Raw genomic sequence first — 25121 nt, forward strand, 5'->3', positions numbered from 1 at the left:
TGCTAATAAGATCTAGACTCACAGCTGTGGGGTGATGCATAAACTCACAACAACAGTGAAGTTGATTATTAAATCTGTGCTTATAATAAATTGTGATCTCTCTAAAAATATTCGGACATTCCTTAATTGAGACTAATGTAGAAAGAATAATAATTATCTTTCACAATGTATTCAGAAATCAGCGTCACAAATGACCCGAAGCCTAATTGGCTACTGGTTTGTTCTCGTCGAAAAAATTCATTACATTCAAAATAAAAAAATATAAATATTTTTAACTTATTACTGAAGGAGAAGGTGGGAAATTTAAATGTTTCTTTAGCAACCTTCGGGAAAAAAAAGATTATTACTCTGATATTTTTCCCAAAATGTTTCCTTTCCTCTGAGAAGTAATTAAGTCAGCGTTAGATATTATTGTTAGCAATGTCTGTTTCTCTCAGTATGTGGGCAACTTTTGTTTGTCAGCTTCGTCCGACTCTCACTATAAACAAAATAGGTCAAGATTAGCATAATACGTAGCTCCTTGTGAGATTAACAATGATGGCCTAAAGATAAATAAATAAAAACGTTATATTTTCAAACGTTTTTCTGTTTATTTAAAACTTTTAAATATGTATTTGCTTCAGGTACACGTTTCAGTTGCATAATTTGACTTTTCTATCATTTTACGAGGTAAATTTGACCGGAAGTCAGCTTCTCTGCGGTAATCACGAGCACCTGCAGCAGCACAAAACTGATTAAAAGCTCCGTCTCAGGTGTTGATGTTTGTTCGAATGAGTCGCGGGGCCGACATGGACCTGCGCTTGGTCGTTTGCTTCATTTTTCTGCCGAATCTAAGATTTTCCTCAGGTAAGTTCTGTGTCAGTCGAAAAGTAATCCTTTTCTAGCTTGACGTTCTTACTCCGACACAAACAACTCAAAAATGCGCTCGGCGTCTGCAAGGTCCTCGATGCCTGCATTGTTTGTTTTTTGTGGGGTTTTTTTTATTCAACGTTTAAAAATCTAAAAGCCGTCGAGTAATACAAGGAGAAATGAGTCAAATGGGCATTGTGCCTGCAACTTCTCCGAGTCACATTATAAGTGCTATAATGAATCGATTACCCAGTGATTTATTTAACATTTCTGTTTTGTTTTTCCTATATGACTGGCAGATAATGAAAACCTAAAATTTATTTTCTCAAACTTGAATTGTAAGACTAATTTCGAGAGGGATTTTTTTTCCTCATTTGAACTTTCTAAATGCATAAATCAGTATACTAAAAAGTATTTTAGTACCTTTAAATGTTTATTTAATAGAAAAATTAAAGCGCATAATTTAGCATATCTTCATTTTGAGCTCCACTATCCCTGTTGCTTCTGCCCCTTTTATATAATCTTTTTTTCTTCCACTCAAGTTTTAATTGATATGCTTCCCCAGTTTTGTGACCAGTCACAACATTTCTGTTTAACTTTTTTTTTTTTTTCTCGGCATCAACTCTGAGCTATTCACTTTTTATGCGACTTTGTAAACCTGCTCTTTTGAAAAACACCCAAGTGGAAAAAACTTTAAACATTTATATTTTTTGTTTGCTTAAGCAAGTGAGAAAAATTCTTATAAAATGAGATTAAATTGCACTGTGCTCTCTATCACTTAATTTAGGTGTTAACATAATCTGTACTGAACGGATATGATTACAACTTTTCTAATATGCACTCTAACCTTGTCTTTGTCTGTAGGCCAACTATTGTCTTGCCCTGAGGGTCAGTGGCAGTGTGATGATGGAACCTGCATTACTGCTGTGTGGAGATGTGATGGAGAAGGAGACTGTCTGGACGGATCAGATGAAATGGACTGTAATGGTATGTCAAAAACTCTTAAAACAAGATTGTCAAAGAACTGTCAGATTTTACATGGCATCTGCTTTGACTTTTTCTTGTTGCAATCAGCTGCCACAAACTTGGATTGTCCAGCTGGTCAGTTTCCATGCATGGACTCTGTTGGCTGCGTAGACATGTCAGCCCATTGTGATGGACAGAAGCAGTGTCCCACTGGTTCTGATGAGGAGAACTGTCCAGCCACAGAAGGCTGCCTGGATTCTGAGTGGATGTGTGGAAACCACATCTGCATCCCCAAAGAACAGTACTGCAATGGACAAAACGACTGCATGGACAACTCTGATGAAGAAGACTGTGGTGAGCTGAAATAGTTTGTGTGGATCTATAGATTGTTGTAAGAGTAACTTAAATGAGTTTTCGTAAGAAAACTTTCTCTCTGGAAAAAGAAAATGTGCCAAATGGTTTTCATTGGCTATGTTTGAGATCTTTCAGATTGGAAATGAATATTAGAAATGTTGTAATTCCATAAAGGGGACCAAACCTTTGGATGCAGAAAGCACCATAATTAGTAATTGCCAATCAAATCTTCTGTTGGTGCTTGTTTTGAGTCTTTGTGATGAAGAGATCGGGGTTTTCTGGGGTAGTTGGAAAGTGAAATATTAAACCCTTTAAGCATGTATTGAAAATGTGTTTTCTGACTTGCAGTGATGGCGGTTTTCAGGAGTCTTTCTTGGTTGGGTTGTACCAACAGAGTTTTTATTGTGTCTTTTTCCAGGTAAATGTAGTGAGAATGGCCTTCAGTGTCCTGAGGGAAAGTGTCTGTTTGCTGAGGAAAGGTGTGATGGACACATTCACTGTTCTGATGGCAGTGATGAGCCCATAACCTGCGGTAAGCCTGACTACATTAACTCAAGCTCTGTAAACACGACTGTCTTCATTTTGTAACCACTGTTGCATCTGCTTTAGGTCGTACCTGCTCTATGTACAATGGCGGCTGCAGCCATATATGCGCAGATGAATCCTGGGGAGTTCGATGCATTTGTCCTGTTGGACACAAGCTCTCCCCTAATGGAGCTGTCTGTGAAGGTGAGTGGGTCATCGTACTCTGCATGTCATGAATGACCCTTCCTTTTTGAATGTGTTGAATTAAAATGTCTGTCACTGGTTGGTTTATCCATAATGCTTTTATGGTCTATCCTAACCAATTTCAACATTTTTGCATTTGACTCTCAAACCCATTTCTATTTTTAGACTTGGATGAGTGTGCTTCATCTGTTCCTCGATGTGCACATCACTGCACAAACACCATTGGCTCTTACTACTGCCACTGCAGAGAGGGGTTTATACTCAACGGACACAGTACATGTCAAGCTTTAGGTAAAGTTTTTTCAAACTGGAAATGTTTATCTAAATGTGTGTGTATTTATTTTGGGCAAAAAGTAGACATTTGGACAAAATTAATATGTTGGAATTACATACTTTTGTGAAAAAATAAATTGGAAGCCCAGAAAAAGCACTAAAGTATCCTACTAAAGTGCCCACACTTTGTACAACTTGTGCTGTTTTTGAATCCATCAGGTAATGCTACCCAACTGCTGATGATGCAGAGGAACAGTATAGGACTTCTGAATGTAAAATCCAAACAGTTCACAGCCATCAAGGCTCCAGTGTCAGACCCAGTGGCGTCAACATACGACATTACTAGGGGGTGGTACTACTGGGCCGATGGCAGCGGGAGCATTTACAAAACTAATGGCCGAAACACCTGGACAACTTTTACTGGTGGGTGCATGCTTATTTTAAGTTTGTGTTACCACCATGGTTATTGTTGGATTCCTGATGAAGCTGCCATGTAAAAGGAAACGCATGTTTGTAATAAAACAGGACCACCTGGAATCAAAGGTCTAGCCTGTGATTGGCTAAATGGGTACCTGTTCTGGACCAATAAGAAGACTGAGTCAATCTATATGCAGTCATCTGATGATAAAAGCTTTGCAGCTCTACTGAGCAAAAATGTCAGTCCTTCAGAATTGGTGCTTCTACCCATTGAGAGGTGAGTACAACTACCTGTTTAAATGCTCATTGTCAATTATTACAATATTTAACTTTTTTTTTATATATCCTTGTTAGGTTTATGTTCTGGATCAATGAAGGTCTGGGTGACAGAGTGACTTTAGAGAGGTCCTGGATGGATGGATCAGACAGAAGCACTCTTGTGGTTCTTACTGCCCAGTTTGCTCACAGCATCACAGCTGATGTAGCTGCTAGAAGACTCTACTGGATCAGTGACTCAAAGAGGGTGAGTTCTGGAAAGAAACAGTTTAGGATGATTTTTGTCCCATTTTGAGGTTACTTTGGAAATTCAACTAAACTGTAAAAGCCCATCCAAAAACCCTGAACTGGCTATTTGAATGTCCTTGTACTTTTCACACAGATTTCCTACTCAACCAGTCTTTAGGTAAACGTGACATAGCACAATTCAGAAGCAATAACACTGCTATACTATGTATAAACAGTGTTTCATTTTCAGTGTCTTGCTTTATTTACAATGCTCATATTTCAATTCAATATAAAGCATATGTTAAAGTTGTCTTGAGACAACTCTCCAGCTATTGCTAGATGTTTTGATATTTTGCAGTGTTCAATACTTTCCTGTGTATTTTAGTGGATGTTCTAGCATTTCCAATTTAAGAACACTTGGACAAAGCAACTGGGTCCAAAGTGATTCCTTTTCAAAAAGCAAGACTGTTTGAAATGTCACAGTTCTATAGACCCTGGAAATACTTGTGAGCAGTGGACCAAAATCAACATTTTGAATATGTTTTTATTAAAGACCAAAGAAATGTGCGAAAATACAGCAACTGTCAACCTAAACATTTATAAGTATTTGTCTTTTTCAGTCTGTAGAGACAGTGAAGACAGATGGGACTGGCCGATACTCTTTCACAGGGCTCTTTAACAAGAGACCAGCTTTCAGCCTTGCCGTCTTTGAAAGCATGTTCTTCTGGGTTGATCAAAAGGGACTTTGGCAGGCTCCCCAAGACCAGTCAAATCCAAAGAAGTTTATCAGGAAAACTGACTTGCCTCTGCTGTCGGTCTTCCATGAGCTTCAACAACCAAAAGGTAATTTGTGGATTTAAAATTAGTCTTTCTATATGTTGATACTGATGAGGGGGAAAATGCCAACTTCTAATACTAAATTGTTTTATAATATATCAGAATGTTTTTGTTTTTTTTCCTCTGACTGTCTTGAAAAAATTTAGGCTCTTCTCCTTGTGCCAAGACTCATTGTCTCCTCTGTCAACTGACTAAAAATAACCCTGCTGGATTCACCTGCGCCTGTCCATATTTTAAAGTACTGCTACCTGATGGGACATGCAAATGTAAGTTTATAGTAACTTTAGGTTGTAAAATGTACAAAGTGAATCAGATGTTGAGCATAAATGAAATCTTTTGTTTTTAAAGCTTGTGCTATCACTCATTAGGGGCTGCATTTTCAGAAGAATTTCTGTACTTTATTTTACAGATCCACGGTTTTTATATGGCACTGTAACAACAATCAGCTTGTTGGAGTTTAAAGGCAAAGAGTCCTCTGAAACAGAACTGTTTTCTTCAAAAGAAGGAATCCTTTCTTTTGATGTCGACTGGTTCAGAGAATGGTTGTACTGGGCCAACCAAACTGGCCATGTTCAACGCACCAAACTAACTCTGGACAAGACTGAGTTCATTTCAACACCTTTGCCAGGTGTTATTTGCAAGAAGCCAAATTGTAGCATAAAAATTTATTTTGCTGTCATGCAATTTAACTGAAACAAATTGCGTTTCACTTTTAGTTTGTCTGCTGTCTGTGGACCAGAGGAGTGGCAACCTTTTCTGGGTGTCATGTGACCAGAACATCATTGGCACCAGTGCAGCCAGTAGAAATTACCCACAGCAGCTGTACCACACCACAAAGGAGATCAGCAGCTTTTACCTGGACTGGCTGAGGGGTGGAATGTTCTGGTTGGAGGAGGACAGGATCTTTGGCATGGGGATGATGGGAGAAAAGGCTAAGGAGCTGCTGCAGATAGCAGCAGGAGGAGTCAGAGGGAATGTCGCCTTTGACCTCAGAGCCAGCAGTCTCCTCTGGAACTCGAAAAGAGGAGGTTGGGACAAGTTTCTTAAATATTTAGCAAGTTTTAGATTCCAAGGATAAAGTTCTCCCTGCAGATTCTGCTTGGATTATGAAGCAAAATGAAAAAAGTAAATTTACTTTTAACCACTGCAGTGACTTGTTCATGGAACATTTGTATTGCCAGCATTTAAAGAATTGTCTTTTTTAAAAGGTAGAATTTTATATCCCTTTTTTCATAGCCATTTCTGTGTATAAAGAAGTTGTCGCAAGGTTAACATGACTTGGGGGATTAAACAGAATGTTGGATTCTAGGCCACAAATTAGTTGTGCTGCTATTTTTAGCTCTAGTAATTAAAACCACTCAATTTTTTTTATTGGAGCATTAGGTGTCCAACTACTGAATGAATTTTTCTCGAGGCATAGAAAACGTTTTGTTGTGATCTGTTAAGGGTATTATGTGTGGTCATCTTTTCCAGGTCTGACAACATTGAGTTTGCTGAAGGAGAAAAGCCACCAAGCAGGAAGAAGGTGGAATGTCTCAGGCTCAGTAGTGGCTGCTTTTGAGCCTTTCCTTTTGTCGATCTCCAACAAAGTGATAACTTTGTGGGATCGGCGGGATGGGAGCAAAATTCAATCAGTTTCTGTGAAAGGTCCAGTGTTGAGTATTATCACTGTACTCGGGGATATTCAAACAGGTCAGGCACCGTTCTGTTCCCGAGCTTTTGCTTTAATAAAATTCTAACTTGAGCCCACTGATAAGAAATATTGTCAATATTTATTTTTGTTCCTTAGTGCCTGATACCCAAGTCTGCAATGTGCCGTCTTGGTTATGCCATCAGTCGTCCATCTGCCTTCCACAAAATCTGCTCTGCGATGGCAAAAGGGACTGCCCTGGTGGAGATGATGAGGAGCTCTGTGTCAGTGCCTGTCCTCAAGGTAGATCTATATTTGACACATTTTAATAGCAACTCGGGTTTTAATCACAGGAATGTGTCTTCACAAAGTAACCAAACATTTTGTTTACTTTTAATTTTAGAAGACTTTATGTGCATGGATAGAAGAAACTGTATTCCCAGAATCCTTCTGTGTGATGGCCGTGCACACTGTCACGATGGCTCCGATGAAGTTGACTGTCCGACGGTTGCAGCTCCTTTATCGCGGACAAATGTCTTGAAGTGTCGCAGCGGCTCAGTGCTGTGTCAAGATGGCACGGAGTGTGTTCTGTACACTCATGTCTGCGACGGAGAGGCAGACTGTAAGGATGGATCTGACGAGCTGGGATGCGGTAAGTTGAGCACATTTTAGGGGTTTTTGTTTAAAAACAAGTAACAGAACTTAAAGCTCTAAACATATTTTCTCTGCTTTGTTTCAAGATGCAACTCAAGAACCCACAAGTTCTACGAAGCCAAACAAAAAGCTTCCCATTACCAAAGCTCCTCCCTTCACTCTGTCGGCCTGCCTCAGCCCTTCTGTCCTCTGCCCTTCCTTTAAGGCATACATTTGCATTTCTCAGAGCCAGTTTTGTGATGGCATTAAAGACTGTCCAGATGGCTTTGATGAACAGGACTGTGCTGAGAGATGCCGTTTAAGAAGTAAGCCCCAAATATTTAGCCAATAATTCTTTTGATGTATAAATTTTACAGTGCACACTAAATGTACGGTATGTTTTGTAGGTGATTTTCTCTGCAAGAATCATCAGAGCTGTGTGCCAAAGAGTTCAGTCTGTAACGGCCGACCTGACTGCCTTGATGGCTCGGATGAAGTGGACTGTCCAAACGTAGCTCAAGGTGTACCTCATAATGGGTTAAAATGTCGCTTTGGGTCCAAACGTTGCAGAGATGGCCTGTCATGTGTTCTCATGAGCCACATCTGTGATGGTGAGAGGGACTGTCGGGATGGATCAGATGAAGATGGTTGTGGTAAATATTTATCCTAAACACTGAAAACCTAAAGCTTTAATCCACCTGGGATTTTTCATGTTTGAAGTCTTTACAGAACAAAGAACTGCTTTCATCTAAAATTGTTGGACATTTTGATATTGGCCATAATTTATTGTGCCAAATGACGGCATTCTTTTTAACTTGGTAATGGAAGAAAATGTGTTGCATGTGTGTCTAGCAAATATTCAAATGTGTCCTGTACCACTCAATTCTGAATACAAAGTGAGAAGCCAAGACATGCCATTAAATGAACCACTGACTTTTTCCAACCAGACGAGCTGAGAGGTAGGAATATTGGTAACGCTTGGAATGAGCCAGTTGGCTTTATGAGTGGCGAATTTGGGGGTTGAAACAGAGTTCCTAACTGTGAATTAAATAAAATTAAGTTTAAATTACAATTATCTGTTCTTTGTATAATTTTTAGACACTGCAGGAATTACAACAATCGCTCCCACCACAGCTCCATGCACCAGTCCTTCAGTTCTGTGTCCAGGTTCTTCTAGATGCATCAAACCAACACAGATGTGTGACGGGCAGAGAGACTGTCCTGATGGATCTGATGAGAAATGTGTGAAAAGGTGTTCCTCTGAGTGTAAGTGATGCCCTAAGCACTTTACTGCTCCAAAATTCACATTGTTACAAAAGATATTTCATATTAAGTGTATTGAAACTCATGCAAATTTCTTCTTGTCCTCAATAGCTGATTTCCACTGCAAAGACCGACGAAGTTGTGTCCCACTGAGCCAAGTGTGCGATGGTCGCGCTCAGTGTAACGATGGCTCAGATGAGCTCAACTGTCCAAGTGAAGCACCTCCTGCAGCTCCAAATAAAAGCCTAAAATGCCACTTTGGATCCAAACTCTGTCAGGATGGTCTGAGATGTGTCCTTCTCAGCCACATTTGTGATGGCGAGAGAGACTGTCAGGATGGATCAGATGAAGACAGATGTGGTATTTATCCAAAAACTACTACAATGCAAATGTGAGATTCAGACTTGATTTTGTCCCTTTTTTTTATCTAGACAGTGCACAGAGAGGTGCTATTGAAAATGGGCCACTTATTAAAGCTCCTACACCCACTAAAGAAGTAACTCAGCCTCCCACCATGCCTCCATGCACCAGTCCTTCAGTTCTGTGTCCAGGTTCAACAATATGCATCAAACACACGCAGATGTGTGATGGAAAGAGGGACTGCCCTGATGGTTCTGATGAAAAATGTGTCAAGAGATGTACCTCTGACGGTAAGTTTTTCTTTTGTACACCACATTTTTTATGCTTTCACTTTTTGTTGCATTAAAACCAGAAACGTAATTGTGAAGGAAATGGTTAGATTTTTTTTTTTCCACAACTTGTAACCATGATCGGTGTTCGGCCTCTTTACTCTAAGTGAAATTTGCGACAAACTGCTCAGGAGTCAGTAAATAAGTACATGGGCTCTTAAATTACACCTCTGTGTAATTTAATCTGTAAACGTATAGCTGCTTGAAGGTCAGGTTTATTGGAGAACAAATTGCCTCCATGAAGATGCAGGAATTCAGAGAAATGGTTATGGAGAAAGCTGAAGCAAGGTTAGGTTGGAGAATAATCCCTCACTTTGAAAATCTGATTACAGCTTTTTCAATTATCTGAAAATGAGAGATTCTAAGATCTGGTTGGTGATTTATCTAGAAGTATAAGGGTAATCAAGTTGATGCCATTTTATCTTTTGCAGCTCACTTTCGTTGCAAAGACCGTCGGCGCTGTATCCCAAAGAGCCAAGTCTGTGACGGGCGTTCTCAGTGCACTGATGGTTCGGATGAGGTGAACTGCCTGAGCGCAGTGGTTCAAGAAGCTCCAAAAGAAGTGTTGAAATGTCGCTTTGGCTCCAGACTTTGTAATGATAGGATGGCGTGTGTTCTGCTGAGTCACATCTGTGATGGAGAAATGGACTGTCGGGATGGATCAGATGAAGAAGCCTGTGGTATGCATCTAGAAGTTTTAATTGGATCACAAATGTTTTCATTTATTCATTAAAAATATATCCTGTCTGATTTTTACCTTGAAGATTCAGAGAGTGCTCCTGGTAATTCTATGGGAAATGGGCTCTCAAGTAAATCTCCAGAGCTGACTAAAAAAGTAACACTACCTCCCACTAAGCCTCCATGCACCAGTCCTTCAGTTCTGTGTCCAGGTTCATCTATATGCATCCAACACACACAAGTGTGTGATGGAAAAGAGGACTGTCCTGATGGATCTGATGAAAAGTGCATAGAAAGATGTCCTTCTGAAAGTAAGTGGAGTTTGAAGATGCAGTTCTTAAATTAAAACAGTTAAAATCTTTAAATGCATACATATTTGCTATTTAACAATTGACTAAGATGACTTGGTACATTTAAAATGTAAACTACATCAGTGAACTGAAAACTAACTTGTACCTTTTTCATTTTTCTTCTATAGGGGACTTTCTCTGTAGAGACCGCCGGCATTGCATCCCAAAGACCCAAGTGTGTGACGGTCGCTCTCATTGTAACGATGGTTCAGATGAGATTAGCTGTCAAAGTTTAGTGCAGCCTGCATCACCTACTAAAATCCTAAAATGCCGGTTTGGGTCCAAACTGTGTCGAGATGGGACATCGTGTGTCCTCCCAAGTCACATTTGTGATGGAGAGCCAGACTGTCAGGATGGATCAGATGAAGAAGAATGTGGTATTTACCATTAGTTAACTTGCACTTTATTATATTTTATCAATTTATTTGGGATGAATGTTTTAACTTTGACTTGTAGACTTTACACAGGGCATTTCTCTTACTTTCTAGATGAGAGCTTGACTCAGTCCCCAACACCCACAAAAGAAGTAACTCAGATTCTGACTAAGCCTCCCTGCACCAGTCCATCAGTTCTGTGTCCAGGTTCTTCTGTATGCATCAAAACAACACAGATGTGTGATGGAACATGGGACTGTCCAGATGGATACGATGAGAAATGCGTGGAAAGATGTCCATCTAACTGTAAGTGATTAAGGGCTTATTCATTGTTTTAATACAATTGGAGGCATTGACTAAAGATAAAATATGCAAATGTAATACTGCATCTTGTGAATTTTCTTATTGAACTCCATCGCAGATTTCCACTGCAAAGACCGTCGAAGTTGCATTCCACTGACCCAAGTGTGTGATGGTCGCTCTCAGTGCAATGACGGCTCAGATGAGGTCAACTGTCAAAGTGCAGCGCCCCCTGCTGCTAGTACTAAAGTCTTGAAATGTCGTTTTGGGTCCAAACTGTGTGATGATGGTACATCATGTGTCCTTCTGAGTCACATTTGTGATGGGGATGCAGATTGTCACGATGGATCAGATGAAGAAGGATGCGGTATCTATCAACTAGTTGTCTTTTACTTTCCTATCATGTAATAAATAATCCAACTTCAACAATCCTTTTAAGACTTTACAGAAAACATTTTTCCATTTTCTCTAGACAATGGGAGCTTAAATCAGTCTCCCACACCCACTAAAGAAGTAGCTCTGATTCCAACTAATCCTCCCTGCACCAGTCCATCAGTTGTGTGTCCAGGTTCTTCTATATGCATCAAACCAACACAGATGTGTGATGGAACGAGAGACTGTCCTGATGGCTTTGATGAGAAATGTGTCGATCGATGTCCCTCTGACAGTAAGTAGAGCTGGCCTAAATGAACTTCAGGTTATCGATAAGAAATTGTAAGATGCACAAACAATTAAATGATCTTGATAGTTTCGTTCATGATTCTTGGTTAGGCTTGACCTAAACTGGCAACAGGAAGCCTTTTCCACCTGGACCCATAATCTCCATGTGTAATGTGATGGTGGTAGAGTGGTGTGATGGGATCTGTGATTTCAGCGTGCTATAGGTGGACTCTTCTACATAAAGCTTGACCTTTTACACTGTACTACTTGAGGAGATGCACTGGAATTGCCCATTGAAAGGGGCATTGGGCAGATTTAAGCAAGCTCACAAGCCCCTGCATGTAGCTTGAATTTGCAGCAGTGAATATTTCAAACATTTGTGCTCATCTGCCTAACAGCATAGTAGTTGGCCTCCTTGCATTTTTTTTGAATAATTTTCGGTAATGAGGGCCTCATTGTGCTCATTTCAGGCATTGACATCTGGAGGGGTATGACTGACGGTTGTCTTTTTCTCCAGCTTTAAATTGGGGGAAGGCACTCAACTCAGTTTTTAAAATTGTGCCATTAGATCTACAGCTTTGTCTCACACTGAAGATTAACCCAAAGCTCAACTTATGTCATGTAGACATTGGAAATATGGTAACTGTGGCCTGAACATCTTTGGTGTTGCAGCAACCAGCAGGGATAGATTTGTAGACACTTGTGGTCCTGGAAGCTGTTGAGCAGAAGGTGTTGGGACTTGATGGTCTCTGATTAGCATAAAGATGCCTTGTGAACAGACTACACCCTTGTGGCTGCAGAACATTTTTTTTAAATTTTTTTCTCACCTCAGCTGACTTCCGTTGTAATGATCGTCGAAGATGCATCCCTAAAACCAAAGTATGTGATGGGCGTTCTCAGTGCGACGATGGCTCAGATGAGATGAACTGTCACAATGGCGAGGTGGCTCCTAAAGCGCCATCAAAAGTCCCAAAATGTCGCTTTGGTTCCAAACTTTGTCGGGACAGGATGAAATGTGTCCTTTTGAGCCATGTTTGTGATGGTGAGACAGACTGCCAGGATGGATCAGATGAAGAAGGATGTGGTGAGTTTATCTAGATGCTCATTTTACACTCTAAAGGATGAAATTCAAGGTAATAACTTTACATGTCTTACCTGCTCGTCACTTTAAGATGCTACAGAGACTGATGCCCAAAGTTCTGTGGATAATGACTACATGAATGAGTCTCCCAAACCAGTCAAACGTTTTAGTCAGCCTACCACCTCTCCACCATGCACCAGCCCTTCAGTTCTGTGTCCAGGAACCTCCATTTGCCTCAAGGCCACACAGATCTGTGATCGAAGGAAAGACTGTCCTGATGGGTCTGATGAAAAATGTGTGAGAAGATGTCCAGGCAGTGAGTGGTTAAAATATAATTGTAGTATTTTCATTTACCCCTCAAAGCTTAATTTATTGGAGTTATAACATATTAAACTGTAAATTTGGAAAAAAATTCTCTCCTTCAAGCTGATTTCCGTTGCAAAGATCGTCGAAGCTGTGTCCCAAAAAGCCAGGTCTGTGATGGTCGCTCCCAGTGCAACGACGGCTCAGACGAGGTTAATTGTCGGTCAGTAGAGTCTCAACCATCTCAGACAAATGCCCTTAAATGTCGCATGGGGTCCAGAATGTGTCGCGATGGGACCAATTGTGTCCTCTTCAGCCATGTCTGTGATGGGGAAAGGGACTGTAGGGACGGATCGGATGAAGAAGGGTGTGGTGAGTCTGCTTGCCTAACATGTACAGTAGATATTGCCAGTGTTCAATGGTAGATAAAAGTGCAAACTTTACAGAAAACTTTCTTATTGCACAATTTTTAACGGTTTGGATAGATAGGCCTAGGGTAGATTTGTTTTCTTTTTAAGATTGCAGAGAATGATCTTTAAAAATTGATGTGTATTCTAAGAAACTTTCAACATTAACAGCAATCGCTAAGCTTTTGATTTGATTTTTCTCCGATCCACATTTTTAGATGCTGCAGAAACAATTGATGAATCCTCATCCCCCAACAAACAGTTCTGTAGTTTCCCTTCAGTTCTGTGTCCTGATTCAAATGTTTGCATCAACCCGTCTCAGTTATGTGATGGGATCAGAGACTGCCCTGATGGATCTGATGAGAATTGTGTGAAAAAGTGTGCTGACAAAAGTGAGTTAAAAGCTTTATTTTTTTTTTGTCTAAACACTTTTTGATGTATGCAAAACATTCTTTTATTTTTGTAGCCGACTTTCTCTGCAAAGACCGTAGGAGCTGTGTGTCTAGGAGTCTGGTTTGTGATGGGCGCGCTCACTGCTATGATGGCTCAGATGAGGCTGACTGTCGGAGTGTAACTGCTCCACCGCTTAAGTCCAGTGTGTTAAAGTGCCGCATGGGCTCAAAGCCATGCAAAGATGGCAAAGATTGTGTTTTATTTAGTCATGTTTGTGATGGAGAAATCGACTGCATGGATGGGTCTGATGAAGAAGGATGCCAAGAAACGTGTGATGAAGGTTGGTTATATTAACTAACTTGTAAAATTGAAATCTGTTTCTAGTTGGTCATGTTTGTGCACTACTTTTTAGGAGAGTTTCAGTGTGCCCATGGGAAGATGTGCATCCCTGAGAATGAGGTTTGTGATGGCAAGCCACAGTGTCGGGACCACTCTGATGAGATGGACTGCTGGCAGCGAACAAAGAGCTGTGAACACCGTTGTGCTGATGGCAAACGGTGCATCCCAAAGAAGTTCCTCTGTGATGGAGAGCCAGACTGCTTAGATGGAACGGATGAACTGAACTGTGGTAAGTTTTCAGAGTTGGGTTTTTTTACACAACTGATCTTTAATGGCAATATCAATTAGTAGGTTAAAAGCTGTTATAAAAGTAACATTTGCAACAAGAGTAAGGCTTACTTAGTTGCACAGCATGCAAAATCCAATTGTTTAATTTTTGGACTTTCTATTTCAGATTCTGTTCCAACAGATTTTCCTATTACATCAACATCCGCTTGCATCACTCCTTCAGTTCTGTGCCCAGGCTCATCACAGTGCATCTCTCAACACCAATTGTGCGATGGACAAAGGGATTGCCCAGATGGCTTTGATGAAAAGGAATGCATAGTTCAATGTGAAAACCCAGGCAAGTCCACCCCTGCAAACATTGTTTAAACCATATCCTGATGGCGTAACTGAGTTCTGCAGCCAGCTTTTGGAATGTAGGAATTTTTGGATTGATTTTCATAAAGATTACTAATTTTATTGACCATTTCTTGTCTAAACATTAGCGGACTTCCTGTGCAAGGACCAGAGGAAGTGTATCCCAAAGACTCAAGTGTGTGATGGCCGTAACAATTGTCCAGATGGTTCAGATGAGAAGCAGTGCCAATCAGAACTTACATCTGCATGTAAGAGGAAAAAATACCAGCACAATAACATGTAATAGTACACTGTTCATAAACTGGAAAATTTAATATAAACACGCTTCCCAGCAGTGAGTGTCAAAAACAAACTTGTGGAGTTTATTCAATGCCTTTGGACAGTAGTGGTGTTTTCTGGCATTTGGAATAAATCTTAGGGTTTACAATTACATCTTTAAATTTAATTAAAAATGATAAATTAAAGTGAAGTCATGTTGCAGCAATAAAAATTGGGTTGTTTTGCATAATTTAAGTAGGAATGCTAGTAGGACACCTAGTACTGTACCTACATTTAAATGCCTACTGACCTAAACCAGCCTCATCACAAGCCAGTGTTTTTTTTAATTATCCTCACAATTGCAACATTCTAACATAGATGGGGTTTTTTTTTCCCCTTCATTACTAAGCACCACATTAGCAAAAGTTTATCTTTGCATTTGTAAGGTCCACCATTCTTTCACCCCCAAAAGTAAATTTGCAGAATTGCAATCAGTTCATTTAATGTAACTGAACTTCTCTCTTTTTAAAGCTTCTGTTAATGCACCAAGAACAAGGCATGGGCCTCTAAAGTGCCGCACGGGTTTCAAGCTGTGTAAAAATGGCCTGGAGTGCATCATGTACAGCCATGTCTGTGATGGAGAGCGTGACTGCCTGGATGGGTCTGATGAGGAGGGATGTGAGAAGCAATGCAAGCCAGGTTCGTGTTATGCATTGGAAGAAAATGGTGAATGGGTGAGAGAGGACCAACATGACTGTTGAAAATGTATATTCCCCATCAGGACAGTTCCAGTGTTCTCATGGGAGAAGATGCATCCAACAAGAGCAGGTGTGCGATGGGCAGAACGACTGTCAGGACCATTCGGATGAAACGGACTGCTCAAAACCAATTGAAGGCTGCCATCACCTTTGTGACAATAAGACTCGCTGCGTTCCGAAGACCTTTCTTTGTGATGGAGAAAAGGACTGCACTGATGGGTCAGACGAAGATAAATGTGGTGGGTGAATTTTAGCTGTAATCTTTAGACACTTGACACATAAGTTTACAGAATCCATTATTTGAGTTCATATTGTTGCAGGTTCAGTAGCCTGTGCTCCACATCAGCATCGTTGCGAAAGCGGGCAGTGCATTTCTGAGGCGTTTAAATGTGATGGTTATCCTGACTGCCACGACCACTCGGATGAGGCGGGCTGTCCAAGAGCCCCTCGTTGCCCGGCACAGCTCCAGTGCCCACACAGCCATGAATGCCTGCAGAAAGAGTGGCTTTGTGACGGAGAAGAGGACTGTAAAGATGGCTCAGATGAGAATGTGAGAACATTGATGGGTCTTTATTCCTTATTGTGAAGAGAGTGAACATTGTCTAATAATCCTCTATTCAGAACTGCAACAACCCTCCAACAAAGTGCAGGAAGTACCAATTTCAGTGCAGAGGCAGCGGTTTGTGTATTCCTCAATCCTGGAGGTGTGATGGAAAAGAAGACTGTGACAATGGAGTGGATGAGGATAAATGTGAGTACCTTTATTCACAAAAACAGTTTCCACATTTATGAAACAAAGGTGAACGTAAAATGGAAATACCTTATGATTCAGTAGCTTGTAGAACCACCTTTAGCAGCAATGTCTTGTCTGTCCTTTAACAAATAGTAATTCTGTCCTTTTCCTTCTACAACAGTGCTTCAGTTCATTGTTTGCACAAGCATTTTGGTTGAGGTCTTGAATTTAATTGGGAACACTGTTGTACAAAGGAGATGTATCAAATTCCTACAGCTGCAAAATAAGCTAGTCTTGCAGGATGTTTCAAATTTCACTTCATACAATAAGCTGTTTTTGTTCTGATCACTGTACCTCTTGGAATTTAGATGTCTAAATGTCATGGATGACTGAGAATTTACATCTAGTTTGAACGACTGAATCACAAATCCATCTCTGTGCTTGACGGTTTATGTTATGAGATGCATAACTCTGCTTAAGATGTTTGGCCATATGCTGTTGGGAATTCTACCTGTCAAAAGAACATTGTTCAAGAAATTGTGTGGTTCATTTAGATGCAGCTTTGCATAAAAGTTCTCCTACCATCGTTTTTATAGTAAGGAGGCCTATTCCTCATCTCCCAAACAAAATACCTGTTCAGTTGTTGGACTGTCTTGTCATGAATTTTAACTTCCTAACATACATGCATAATCTAAGATGTTTTATTTTTTAAGTCTCATGAATATTGTGCAAGGTGAAAATCTTAGGTGAAAATCATTCATCAAAACATCTGAGACCAGCTACTCTGCAAAGTTTTTTTTTTTTTTTTTTTTTTTTTTAACAGAAGCCATTTGAAAATTGCTGTCAATTCTGTCTTTCCATTATGACACAGTAATGCATAACTGCCTTTGGTGTGAAAAATCTGTAAAACTGCTTTACAGGCACCCAAAGGAAATGCCCCTACCACCTTTACCAATGTGGCAGCAAAGAATGTCTGGAAACCAGGCTGGTGTGTAATGGGATCAACAACTGTATTGATGGCTCAGATGAAGGTGTGGGATGTGCTCAACGCAACTGCTCAAGTCCTTCAGCTCCTACCTGTGACCACAGATGTGTCAGCACCCCTAATGGACCGGTTAGTGAAGAACTGCTGGTGTTGAATTTCTGTCCAGAGCAGCTTTAACTGTATTTAGATCTTTTTAAAGTGACACAGGAGGACTAATGCACATATTTGGTTGTGTTTGATCTTTCTTACATTAGAGGTGTTACTGCGGTGCCGGTTTCAGGCTGCAGTCCAGCTCCAAGTCCTGTATGGACATTGATGAGTGCACTTCAACACCAGCTACTTCATGCAGTCACCTTTGCCAGAACACTCAGGGATCCTACAGCTGTCTCTGCCACCCTGGCTTCTACCTTGAGCCAGATAACAAAAGCTGCAAGACAAAAGGTGCTGTCAAATTAAATCAAATCTCTGCATTTAATTAGTGGTTTGTGCAGCATGTACATTAATTAAACTTGTCTGAAAGTTTAATTAATATACATTAAAGAAGCCATTAAATACTTAATGGTTACTAGCATAAAGTCAGAATTACAAAATTGTACTGTCTTTTTCACCTAAATGCAAACATTTAGGTTTGCAGTAATCCAATCTGTTTAATTGAAAGATGGCTGTTTTTGGTAGACAACTGTCAATGTTTCTTGCAAAGTTCAAATTTCACAACACAATTACAGTTGGTTGCCATTTAGATTAAACAGTTTTGTATATGTACAGATTTTTCTACTGGGAAGAAAGTGTAAAACAATCAAATTATTTTACTGTTTAATTAAAATCATATTTTTAATTTGTAGATGAGCCTCTGCTTTTGGCTTCGGTGCAGTCCGAAATTCTAATACTTGGAGTCCATAGCGGTACATTGCAGCTTCTCTCCTCTGCTGACCGGCCAGTTTTTGCTCTGGATTTTCACTGGGCTGAGCAGAGAGTTTACTGGCAGAGCCCCGACCACCAGAGCATCCGCTGGGCTGACATGAAATCTAAAACCAAAGGGACGCTGACCAAAGGTAGAGCTGTCCTTTTCCTGTATTCCCACAATTATTTCAAGGTTTCACAAATTAACTTTTCTCTTTTTTTTTTTTAATAATAAAGGCGTGAAGTCTGATTCAATTGCAGTGGACTGGGTTGGTAAGAACCTGTACTGGGTGGATGGACTGGTTGGACAGATTCTGGCTATAAAGCTAAGCAGTTCAATCATGAAATCTCAGGACTATACTGTAGTTCTTGGGGAAAACCTGGAGCAGACAAGCTCATTGGTCCTGATACCAGACAAGGGGTACGACTTATTTATTCATTTGTCTGGCTTAAAATTTGTAGAACAAATATTTGAGCATTTTTGTGTCATTGCTCTTCTCAGATTGATGTTGTGGTCTGAGATTGGCAGCATCCCTCAAATCGAGCAGTCTGGGATGGATGGCTCCCAGAGGAAAGTACTGGTGAGCCAGGACTTGAGCTGGCCAGTCAGTCTGGCCTATGACTTCCTGGATGACAGGATCTACTGGGCTGATGAGAAGCTGCACTGCATAGGCTCAGCCTCGCTGGATGGAGACAACATAAAGGTGGGTGAACCCCAGTAAAAGAAATGTGTAGTCTATTCAGTTGAAGATCTATTACGCCTCCTTGAACAGGTGTGCTCCACATCACTGTTTTGGTGTTTAGGGTGATGTGCAGTTTTGGTTTTCCATCACACTCTGAATGTTGGCCTAAAAGTTCATTTTCACTCATTTGATCAAACTAGAGGACTCTCTTCCTCAGGTTTGCAGTCCTACCACTCCCATGAAGTAGCAAATTCCAATGAAATGTGATTTTCTTTTAATAATAATAATTAGGTGACTTCATTAGCAGTTTCTCCCAGATTTTTTGAGTTTTTACTTTCAGTTTTCATGAATCACACAAAATCTTGTTGGCTTTCTTTTACCAGATCCTCCAGTTGACAGAAACTCCAAGCCCCTTTTCTGTGGCGGTTTTCAGCGACCGCATGTTCTGGTCTGACACCAAGAGAAGAACTGTTCGTTCAGCTGACAAGAAAACTGGCAAGAATCAAACTGTTCTTCTGAAGAGACCTGGGCAGCCATTTGGATTAAAAGTTGGTCTTTCTACTGTGATTACATTTGTATGTGGGGGAAAAGTTGTATTGTGAGTTCTATAACTAATGTCACCATTTTAACTTTGTCTTTAGCTGATGCATGCCCTCTCCCAACCACCTGTATCAAGCCCTTGTGATCATCTTCGATGCTCCAATCTCTGTCTTTTGGCTCCAGCACCAGGAAAATCTAGAGCTGGAGCTCCAGCAGTAAATGCTGCAGTTTGTCGATGTCCAAAGGGTCTGCTTCTTTCTCAGGACAGAATGACCTGCGTTCTTCCCAAAGAGTCATCTTTCATCCTGCTTTTGTCCCGCAACAAAATATCTCAGGTAGAAGTACCGCAAAGAACTGTTTGCTTGCATAAATATTTTTTGTAAAGTTTAGTGAAAATATTTTTTGTGTTTTAGATCTACTTGCGCTCTATGCGCCGTCACGGAATCGCACTGAAGAAAATGCCAAATGGCAGAGACTTCAATCTCCCAGGAGTACCTGAGGCTATGAGTCTGGACATTTCCTTCTCAGAGCTCTTGGTGTTTGTTGCTTATTTAAGACATGGATCTGTGGATGTGCTAAAACTCACCAACTCCCTATCAAAACCAGAGCTTGTGCTTGCTGGACAAATCATAAAGTTACAGGTATGAATACTATTCCTGGGAAACGTCTTAACCATTCAACCCTTGACGGTTAAAGCTACAGTAAGTAACTTATAAGTGGGTTTTTTACATATTTGTCAAAACTCAGAGTCCTGACCGTAAAATGAGATGGCTAGTCTTGTTCTCTGAGCTACAGCGCTTCTTTAAAAATGCAGTTTGATTTGTTTAAATATGAAACTTTTTGTCTTCCATCCTAAAAGGATGACTCGGTAACTGCTCTGGCAGTGGACTGGGTGACCTCCAATCTGTACTGGAGCAGCATGAAGAGGCCGGACATATATGTGACGTCACGTCTTGAGAACCACACCACCTCTCTGCTGCAAGGACCCCTCATTGTAAATTTTCATGGCCCTTGGCTGTACAAAGATAACTTCAGATTTTCAGTCAGGGCAAGCCAAGATTTTAATTGCAATTTTAATTCATTTTTGTTCAGGGAGTTGCATCAATCACCCTCCATCCTTCCTCGGGTAGGCTCTGCTATTTTGCCATAGTAATAATGGGTTCAAGGAGCCAGACGGAGATCCACTGTGCATGGATGGACGGCCGTAATAAAGTAGTGCTGTGGAAGCGGTTAAGCATTCCTATCTCCATGGTTTTCACTAATGATGGAACCAGAATCTATTGGGCTGACACTGGTGAGAAGTTTGAACTTATTCAATGCTTCCATTGCTTTTGTTCCTGCATCATCAAAGTGCTTTTTTTGTTCTGTTGTTTTCTCAGGTGAAGGAATAATAGGATCTATTGGAGTGGATGGATCGGCGTATAGGGAGTACAAAACGGGACCCAATCTGCTTGTGTCTTTCACGCTTATTGAGAACTTTTTCTTTTGGGTCACTCAAGACAAAGGTAAGAAAGAAACAGGACTTCTGTTACAGATGCTTGAGATGCAGGTTTTCATTGGAGCAAGTTTTATCCTTGGAATTGACTAGTGTTGACCTGTGTTTCTCCACCTCATCCAGCAGATGGCATCACAAATTTTATTTTTATCTAATCTCATTTTCCTTTTACCCCCGAAACATTTTTTGTACTGAAATTCTTTCAGAAATTTTAAATGCCGCTTTTATCCTATGCAGATGTCAGCAAATTGTGGTTCAGTGATGGACTCCAACCGAAGCAGTTGTGGTTCCAAACAAAGACAAAGATATCCGAAATCAGGTCCTACAACAATGAAACCCAGTCGGGTAAGTATAACACAGTTTGTAGTTTACCATGAGAAAATCCGTAATAGAATCTTTTGAAAAGCAATTACCAAAATGGAGGTCTAAACTGCCATGAAAATGCTTTAGATTAGGAAAAGTCCAAATTTCCGTAAGTATTACATCCAACTCCATTCACCTTGCATTTTATAAATCACTCTAATTTTGGGGGTGTGGGGATCACACAATGCTTGGAAACAATTTATCCTAAAGATTATTCATTTGAGAATGACCGGAAGAATATTGAATACAATATTAATCAGTTTTAGTTCTTTCTATGCTAATGTGCTTTAACTATCAAACTCTGAAATAAATGATTGATTTAATGTGGTCAATTATATTTATGCATTCATTCACACCATTGATGCCAATAATGCATCAATCAGCTTTTAGTACTGTTTTGTGCATTTCAAATGGATCTTGGTGACTGATCTTAAAAGCTAGTGGAGACATAATGTAGTAAAACATGAGTTTGGTGCAACAAGTGGAGTTGTCCTAATACTCTTGTACCCTGATTAAGAATCTGCTTTTTCTTTAGTTTGTTAAATTGTTCCATATTAACACGGATATCCTCTTTTACAAGGCAACATACTGTAAATACTTGCAGTTTCTGCTACTGAAAAGCTACAATTCTGTTTATCCATTTCATTTAGGAAGCAACCATTGCTCAAACAGCAACGGTGGATGTGTCCACCTCTGCCTGCCCTATCCAGGAGGTCGGACTTGTAGGTGTGCATGGGGCTTTTACAGTGTAAATGACACGTCCTGTGTCCCACTTCCTTCCTGCCCCTCTGGAGAGGAATCCTGTTTAGATGGCAGCCAGTGTATCGGAAGCAAGAAGTTCTGTGACGGGCGTGCAGATTGTCCAGACCAGTCGGATGAACAGGACTGTGAGTTTACATTTACTACAAGTAATAAACATTTGTTCCATTAGTAAATGGTTTACTAGTAAAATCAAGATGATGATGGTAAAATATGTTTTCATGTTGGACTGATTTACACAAAGCCTACTCTAATTCTGTTGTGTGGGTTTAGTAATATTACAGGAATATTTAACACTCTTGAAAAGTAATCCGAATATTACGCTGCAGTGATTTTAAATGAGGATTAGATACTTTGTTGCAACTGCTAATTCATGGCCAATTACCTACTAATTGCTATTAGTCTTAAATGTCTTTGTTAGGCTGTTAACTGTAAACACTAAATCTGTCTTTAGGTCCAGGATCTGCCTCATTTGGAACCGTAGTTGGTGGTGACCAATCCCCACAGTCTTCCCTTCACCAACCTGACACTCGGAAAAACCCCATTGTGCCTAATGAAGTCTTGGCATCATGCGATCTCCAACGCTGCAATGGCCACGGCAACTGCATCACAGAGGGCGAAGTCACTCGCTGCCACTGTCTACAAGGTTACATGGGAGAATTCTGCCAGACTCAACAAAGACAAAGTCACCCAGCGATCATCCTGGTGTCCATTTGTCTGGTCTCTGCAGTAGTAGTGGGTGCACTCGTCTTCACTAAAAGGTAGCCTGAGTGTCATGTCTTTGGCAGAAACTTTGCTTTTTTTAGTAAAACCAGAAAGCATTTAATCTCCAGCAGCTTGCCACTAACCATATTTTATGTGGCATCTTGATTTTTCTGCTTTGATATTACAAATTCTCTTGCACACAGTTAAAATTCTGTGTGGGACGCTTTAAAGTACACAGCCTTCCAAATCGAAAGTAAACTGATGACTTGTTTTGTTTAAACAGAAAATGGGAATACATGAGAAATAAACCTGCAGATAAAGAGAACCTAATGACAAATATGGTTATTCCAGGTGAACAAGATTCTGATTCTGAGGTAAAAACCAATATCTTTAAGAGTATAGCATACGCTCGCTTACACTTTTTTGAAGGATTTGCAAATATCCTAATGTCTCAAACCTTTCTTTTGCAGGAGCTGGAATCCCCTGTAGATGTGAAGAACCCACTGCCAATTAAATGAATAAACTGCAAATGAAATGAACTAAACTTTTACTGTATATAATAAAAAACATGAACCAAAATGATTTTTGTTGTGATTTAGAGAAAAAGCTCTACCATAAATGAAACTGCCCTCATATACACCAACTGCTAATTTTGAGAAATGGGCTTTAGAACAAAGACGTTTTAACTGATCAGGCTATTTCAATAATTTTGCACCAAGATTTTCAAAATGAGAATTTACTACTGAACTTTTCTATTCAACCCAAATACTAATCACCTGCATGATTTGGAGGCTCATTTCCTCTTACCACCAACTTAGCCTGTATGTTTTAGTAACACTTCTGTGTCAACTTCACGGCAACATTTTCCAACAATCTGGTTCCTGTTTCTAATTGTTGGCCATTATGTTGAAATTCATAGGAAGAGCCATGTTTCTGTGCTGCCCTCATAAACACCATTTTGTCAGAGAAACCAGTTTCAAGTATTTGATGGATGATTTTACTTCAACTTTCTGTTTTTGGTACAAAGCGCATGTGAAACACAAGGACCCATGTAATCATTCTCAGTCCTACAGATGGCATATGAAATCAGATCCTGAGGTTGAAAAACTAAATTCCAACAAAGTGGTTTGATGCCCAATGGCTAACAAAAACCTGAAAATCAGGTTTTGAATTTGGATGGGGCTCATGTTTAATACAGAGTATTCATTCACTGAATGTGCCCTTAAAACTTGCAACTCTGGCAAAAATTGCATCTGTGCAGCATGGCATGAAAGCAATAAGCATATGGTCTGCTGAAGTGTTATCGCTCAGCATGGTTTAATCAGCATTACTGGTGCTCCAAACAGCCACATGTTTACCAAATTACTGATTCAAGTATATTTATTTAATGCCTTTTTCCACTTGTGTGAAAGAAAATGTTATGAAACCTAGATCTGTATTCTACTTCATGTGTAAAATGGTGCCTTTTGTTCCTCATTGAAGTTCACTAATCTTCAATAGTCAATGTATGTCTACTATCCTCCAGTGTGTGCAGGAGCATGCATGCATTGAGTCATGCATGATCCTCTCTGGATCTCCGCCTCATGCCAGAGCATGTGAAAACAAACATCTGGCTTTAAACATGCTCAATAGCCAAAGGCGTGCACTGGGACATTCTCAGACATTGATCTTGAAATGAACTGGTCTGAGGCAATATCTTTTCAAGTTAACATTGCCAGAATGTGTTTTTGAGAGGAAAAACCCTTATGTTACATGACAAAAGAAACATTGGCTATGAGTGACTAAACAGCATTTTATCAAATGTAGCTTACTTTCAGAGACTTATCTCTTGCTTTTGCTAATAGCTAGCTGGTTAGCTTATCTCATCCATGCAGACTAACCATCTCTTCATCAAATATCTACTTTAACCTGAAGATTGGAATGTCTGCCAATCATTTATGAAGTCATGAACAGACACTCATACTAATTTGTTTTGGTTACAAAAATGATATCTTTCAGCTTGTTAGCTGGTACTTCTTGCATTCATCTGTTTCCGGTTGAAAACGTGACCTAAACCTGACTCACCTGGTGAGAGGACGGTGTTCAACTGGCAGAAATTGCCAGTTGAACCCATTTAACGTACTGGGGTTGTGTTTCCCTGTTCAAGAACTGAATGAGTGTTTTTTCTGTTTAGTTGGCTTTTATGGGTGTTGATTCCAGCAATGTTTACTCTAACTTTGTCCTCTGTAAATACCCAACAAGGAAGAAAGAAACTGTTTTAAGATGCTGACA

At 40.1% G+C, this 25121-nt stretch overlaps 1 protein-coding gene across 2 annotated transcripts; it reads left to right on the top strand.

Annotated features, from left to right (window-relative positions):
- The first annotated feature begins 783 nt into the window (after positions 1–783).
- LOC102225628 (low-density lipoprotein receptor-related protein 2-like) lies at positions 784–23427 on the top strand. 2 transcript variants are annotated; one of them, XM_023337793.1, is made up of 55 exons: positions 784–846; positions 1714–1836; positions 1924–2169; positions 2588–2701; positions 2779–2898; positions 3064–3189; positions 3391–3594; positions 3697–3865; positions 3943–4111; positions 4713–4935; positions 5076–5195; positions 5339–5557; positions 5646–5957; positions 6403–6621; positions 6719–6862; positions 6963–7211; positions 7300–7518; positions 7600–7845; positions 8291–8458; positions 8567–8815; positions 8887–9105; positions 9576–9824; positions 9909–10133; positions 10301–10549; positions 10661–10852; positions 10968–11213; positions 11319–11513; positions 12339–12590; positions 12679–12903; positions 13014–13262; positions 13516–13689; positions 13764–14030; positions 14103–14318; positions 14484–14654; positions 14800–14919; positions 15461–15628; positions 15711–15926; positions 16008–16237; positions 16309–16438; positions 17341–17534; positions 17660–17846; positions 18248–18457; positions 18543–18726; positions 18808–19009; positions 19372–19536; positions 19630–19863; positions 19942–20169; positions 20388–20522; positions 20621–20822; positions 20908–21033; positions 21261–21368; positions 22037–22273; positions 22600–22906; positions 23134–23224; positions 23321–23427. In XM_023337793.1, the coding sequence occupies exons 1-55, from the start codon at positions 789–791 to the stop codon at positions 23366–23368; spliced, it is 10548 nt and encodes a 3515-aa protein (XP_023193561.1). In that variant the 5' UTR covers positions 784–788; the 3' UTR covers positions 23369–23427. The 2 variants fall into 2 exon arrangements, with proteins under 2 accessions (XP_023193561.1, XP_023193562.1); XM_023337794.1 differs by having other exon boundaries at positions 23202–23224; positions 23321–23355.
- The last annotated feature ends 1694 nt before the right edge of the window (positions 23428–25121 follow it).

The sequence above is a fragment of the Xiphophorus maculatus genome, chromosome 8, assembly GCF_002775205.1.
Source record: "Xiphophorus maculatus strain JP 163 A chromosome 8, X_maculatus-5.0-male, whole genome shotgun sequence".
Taxonomy (NCBI): Eukaryota; Metazoa; Chordata; class Actinopteri; order Cyprinodontiformes; family Poeciliidae; genus Xiphophorus; species Xiphophorus maculatus.

Bases quoted from the DNA above. Each gene is read 5' to 3' on its own strand.
- LOC102225628 (XM_023337793.1), top strand. From the start codon at position 789: ATGGACCTGCGCTTGGTCGTTTGCTTCATTTTTCTGCCGAATCTAAGA. The intron at 4,112-4,712 runs GTGAGTTCTGGA...TGTCTTTTTCAG, and splicing joins GGATCAGTGACTCAAAGAGG to TCTGTAGAGACAGTGAAGAC. The intron at 13,690-13,763 runs GTGAGTTAAAAG...TTATTTTTGTAG, and splicing joins GAAAAAGTGTGCTGACAAAA to CCGACTTTCTCTGCAAAGAC.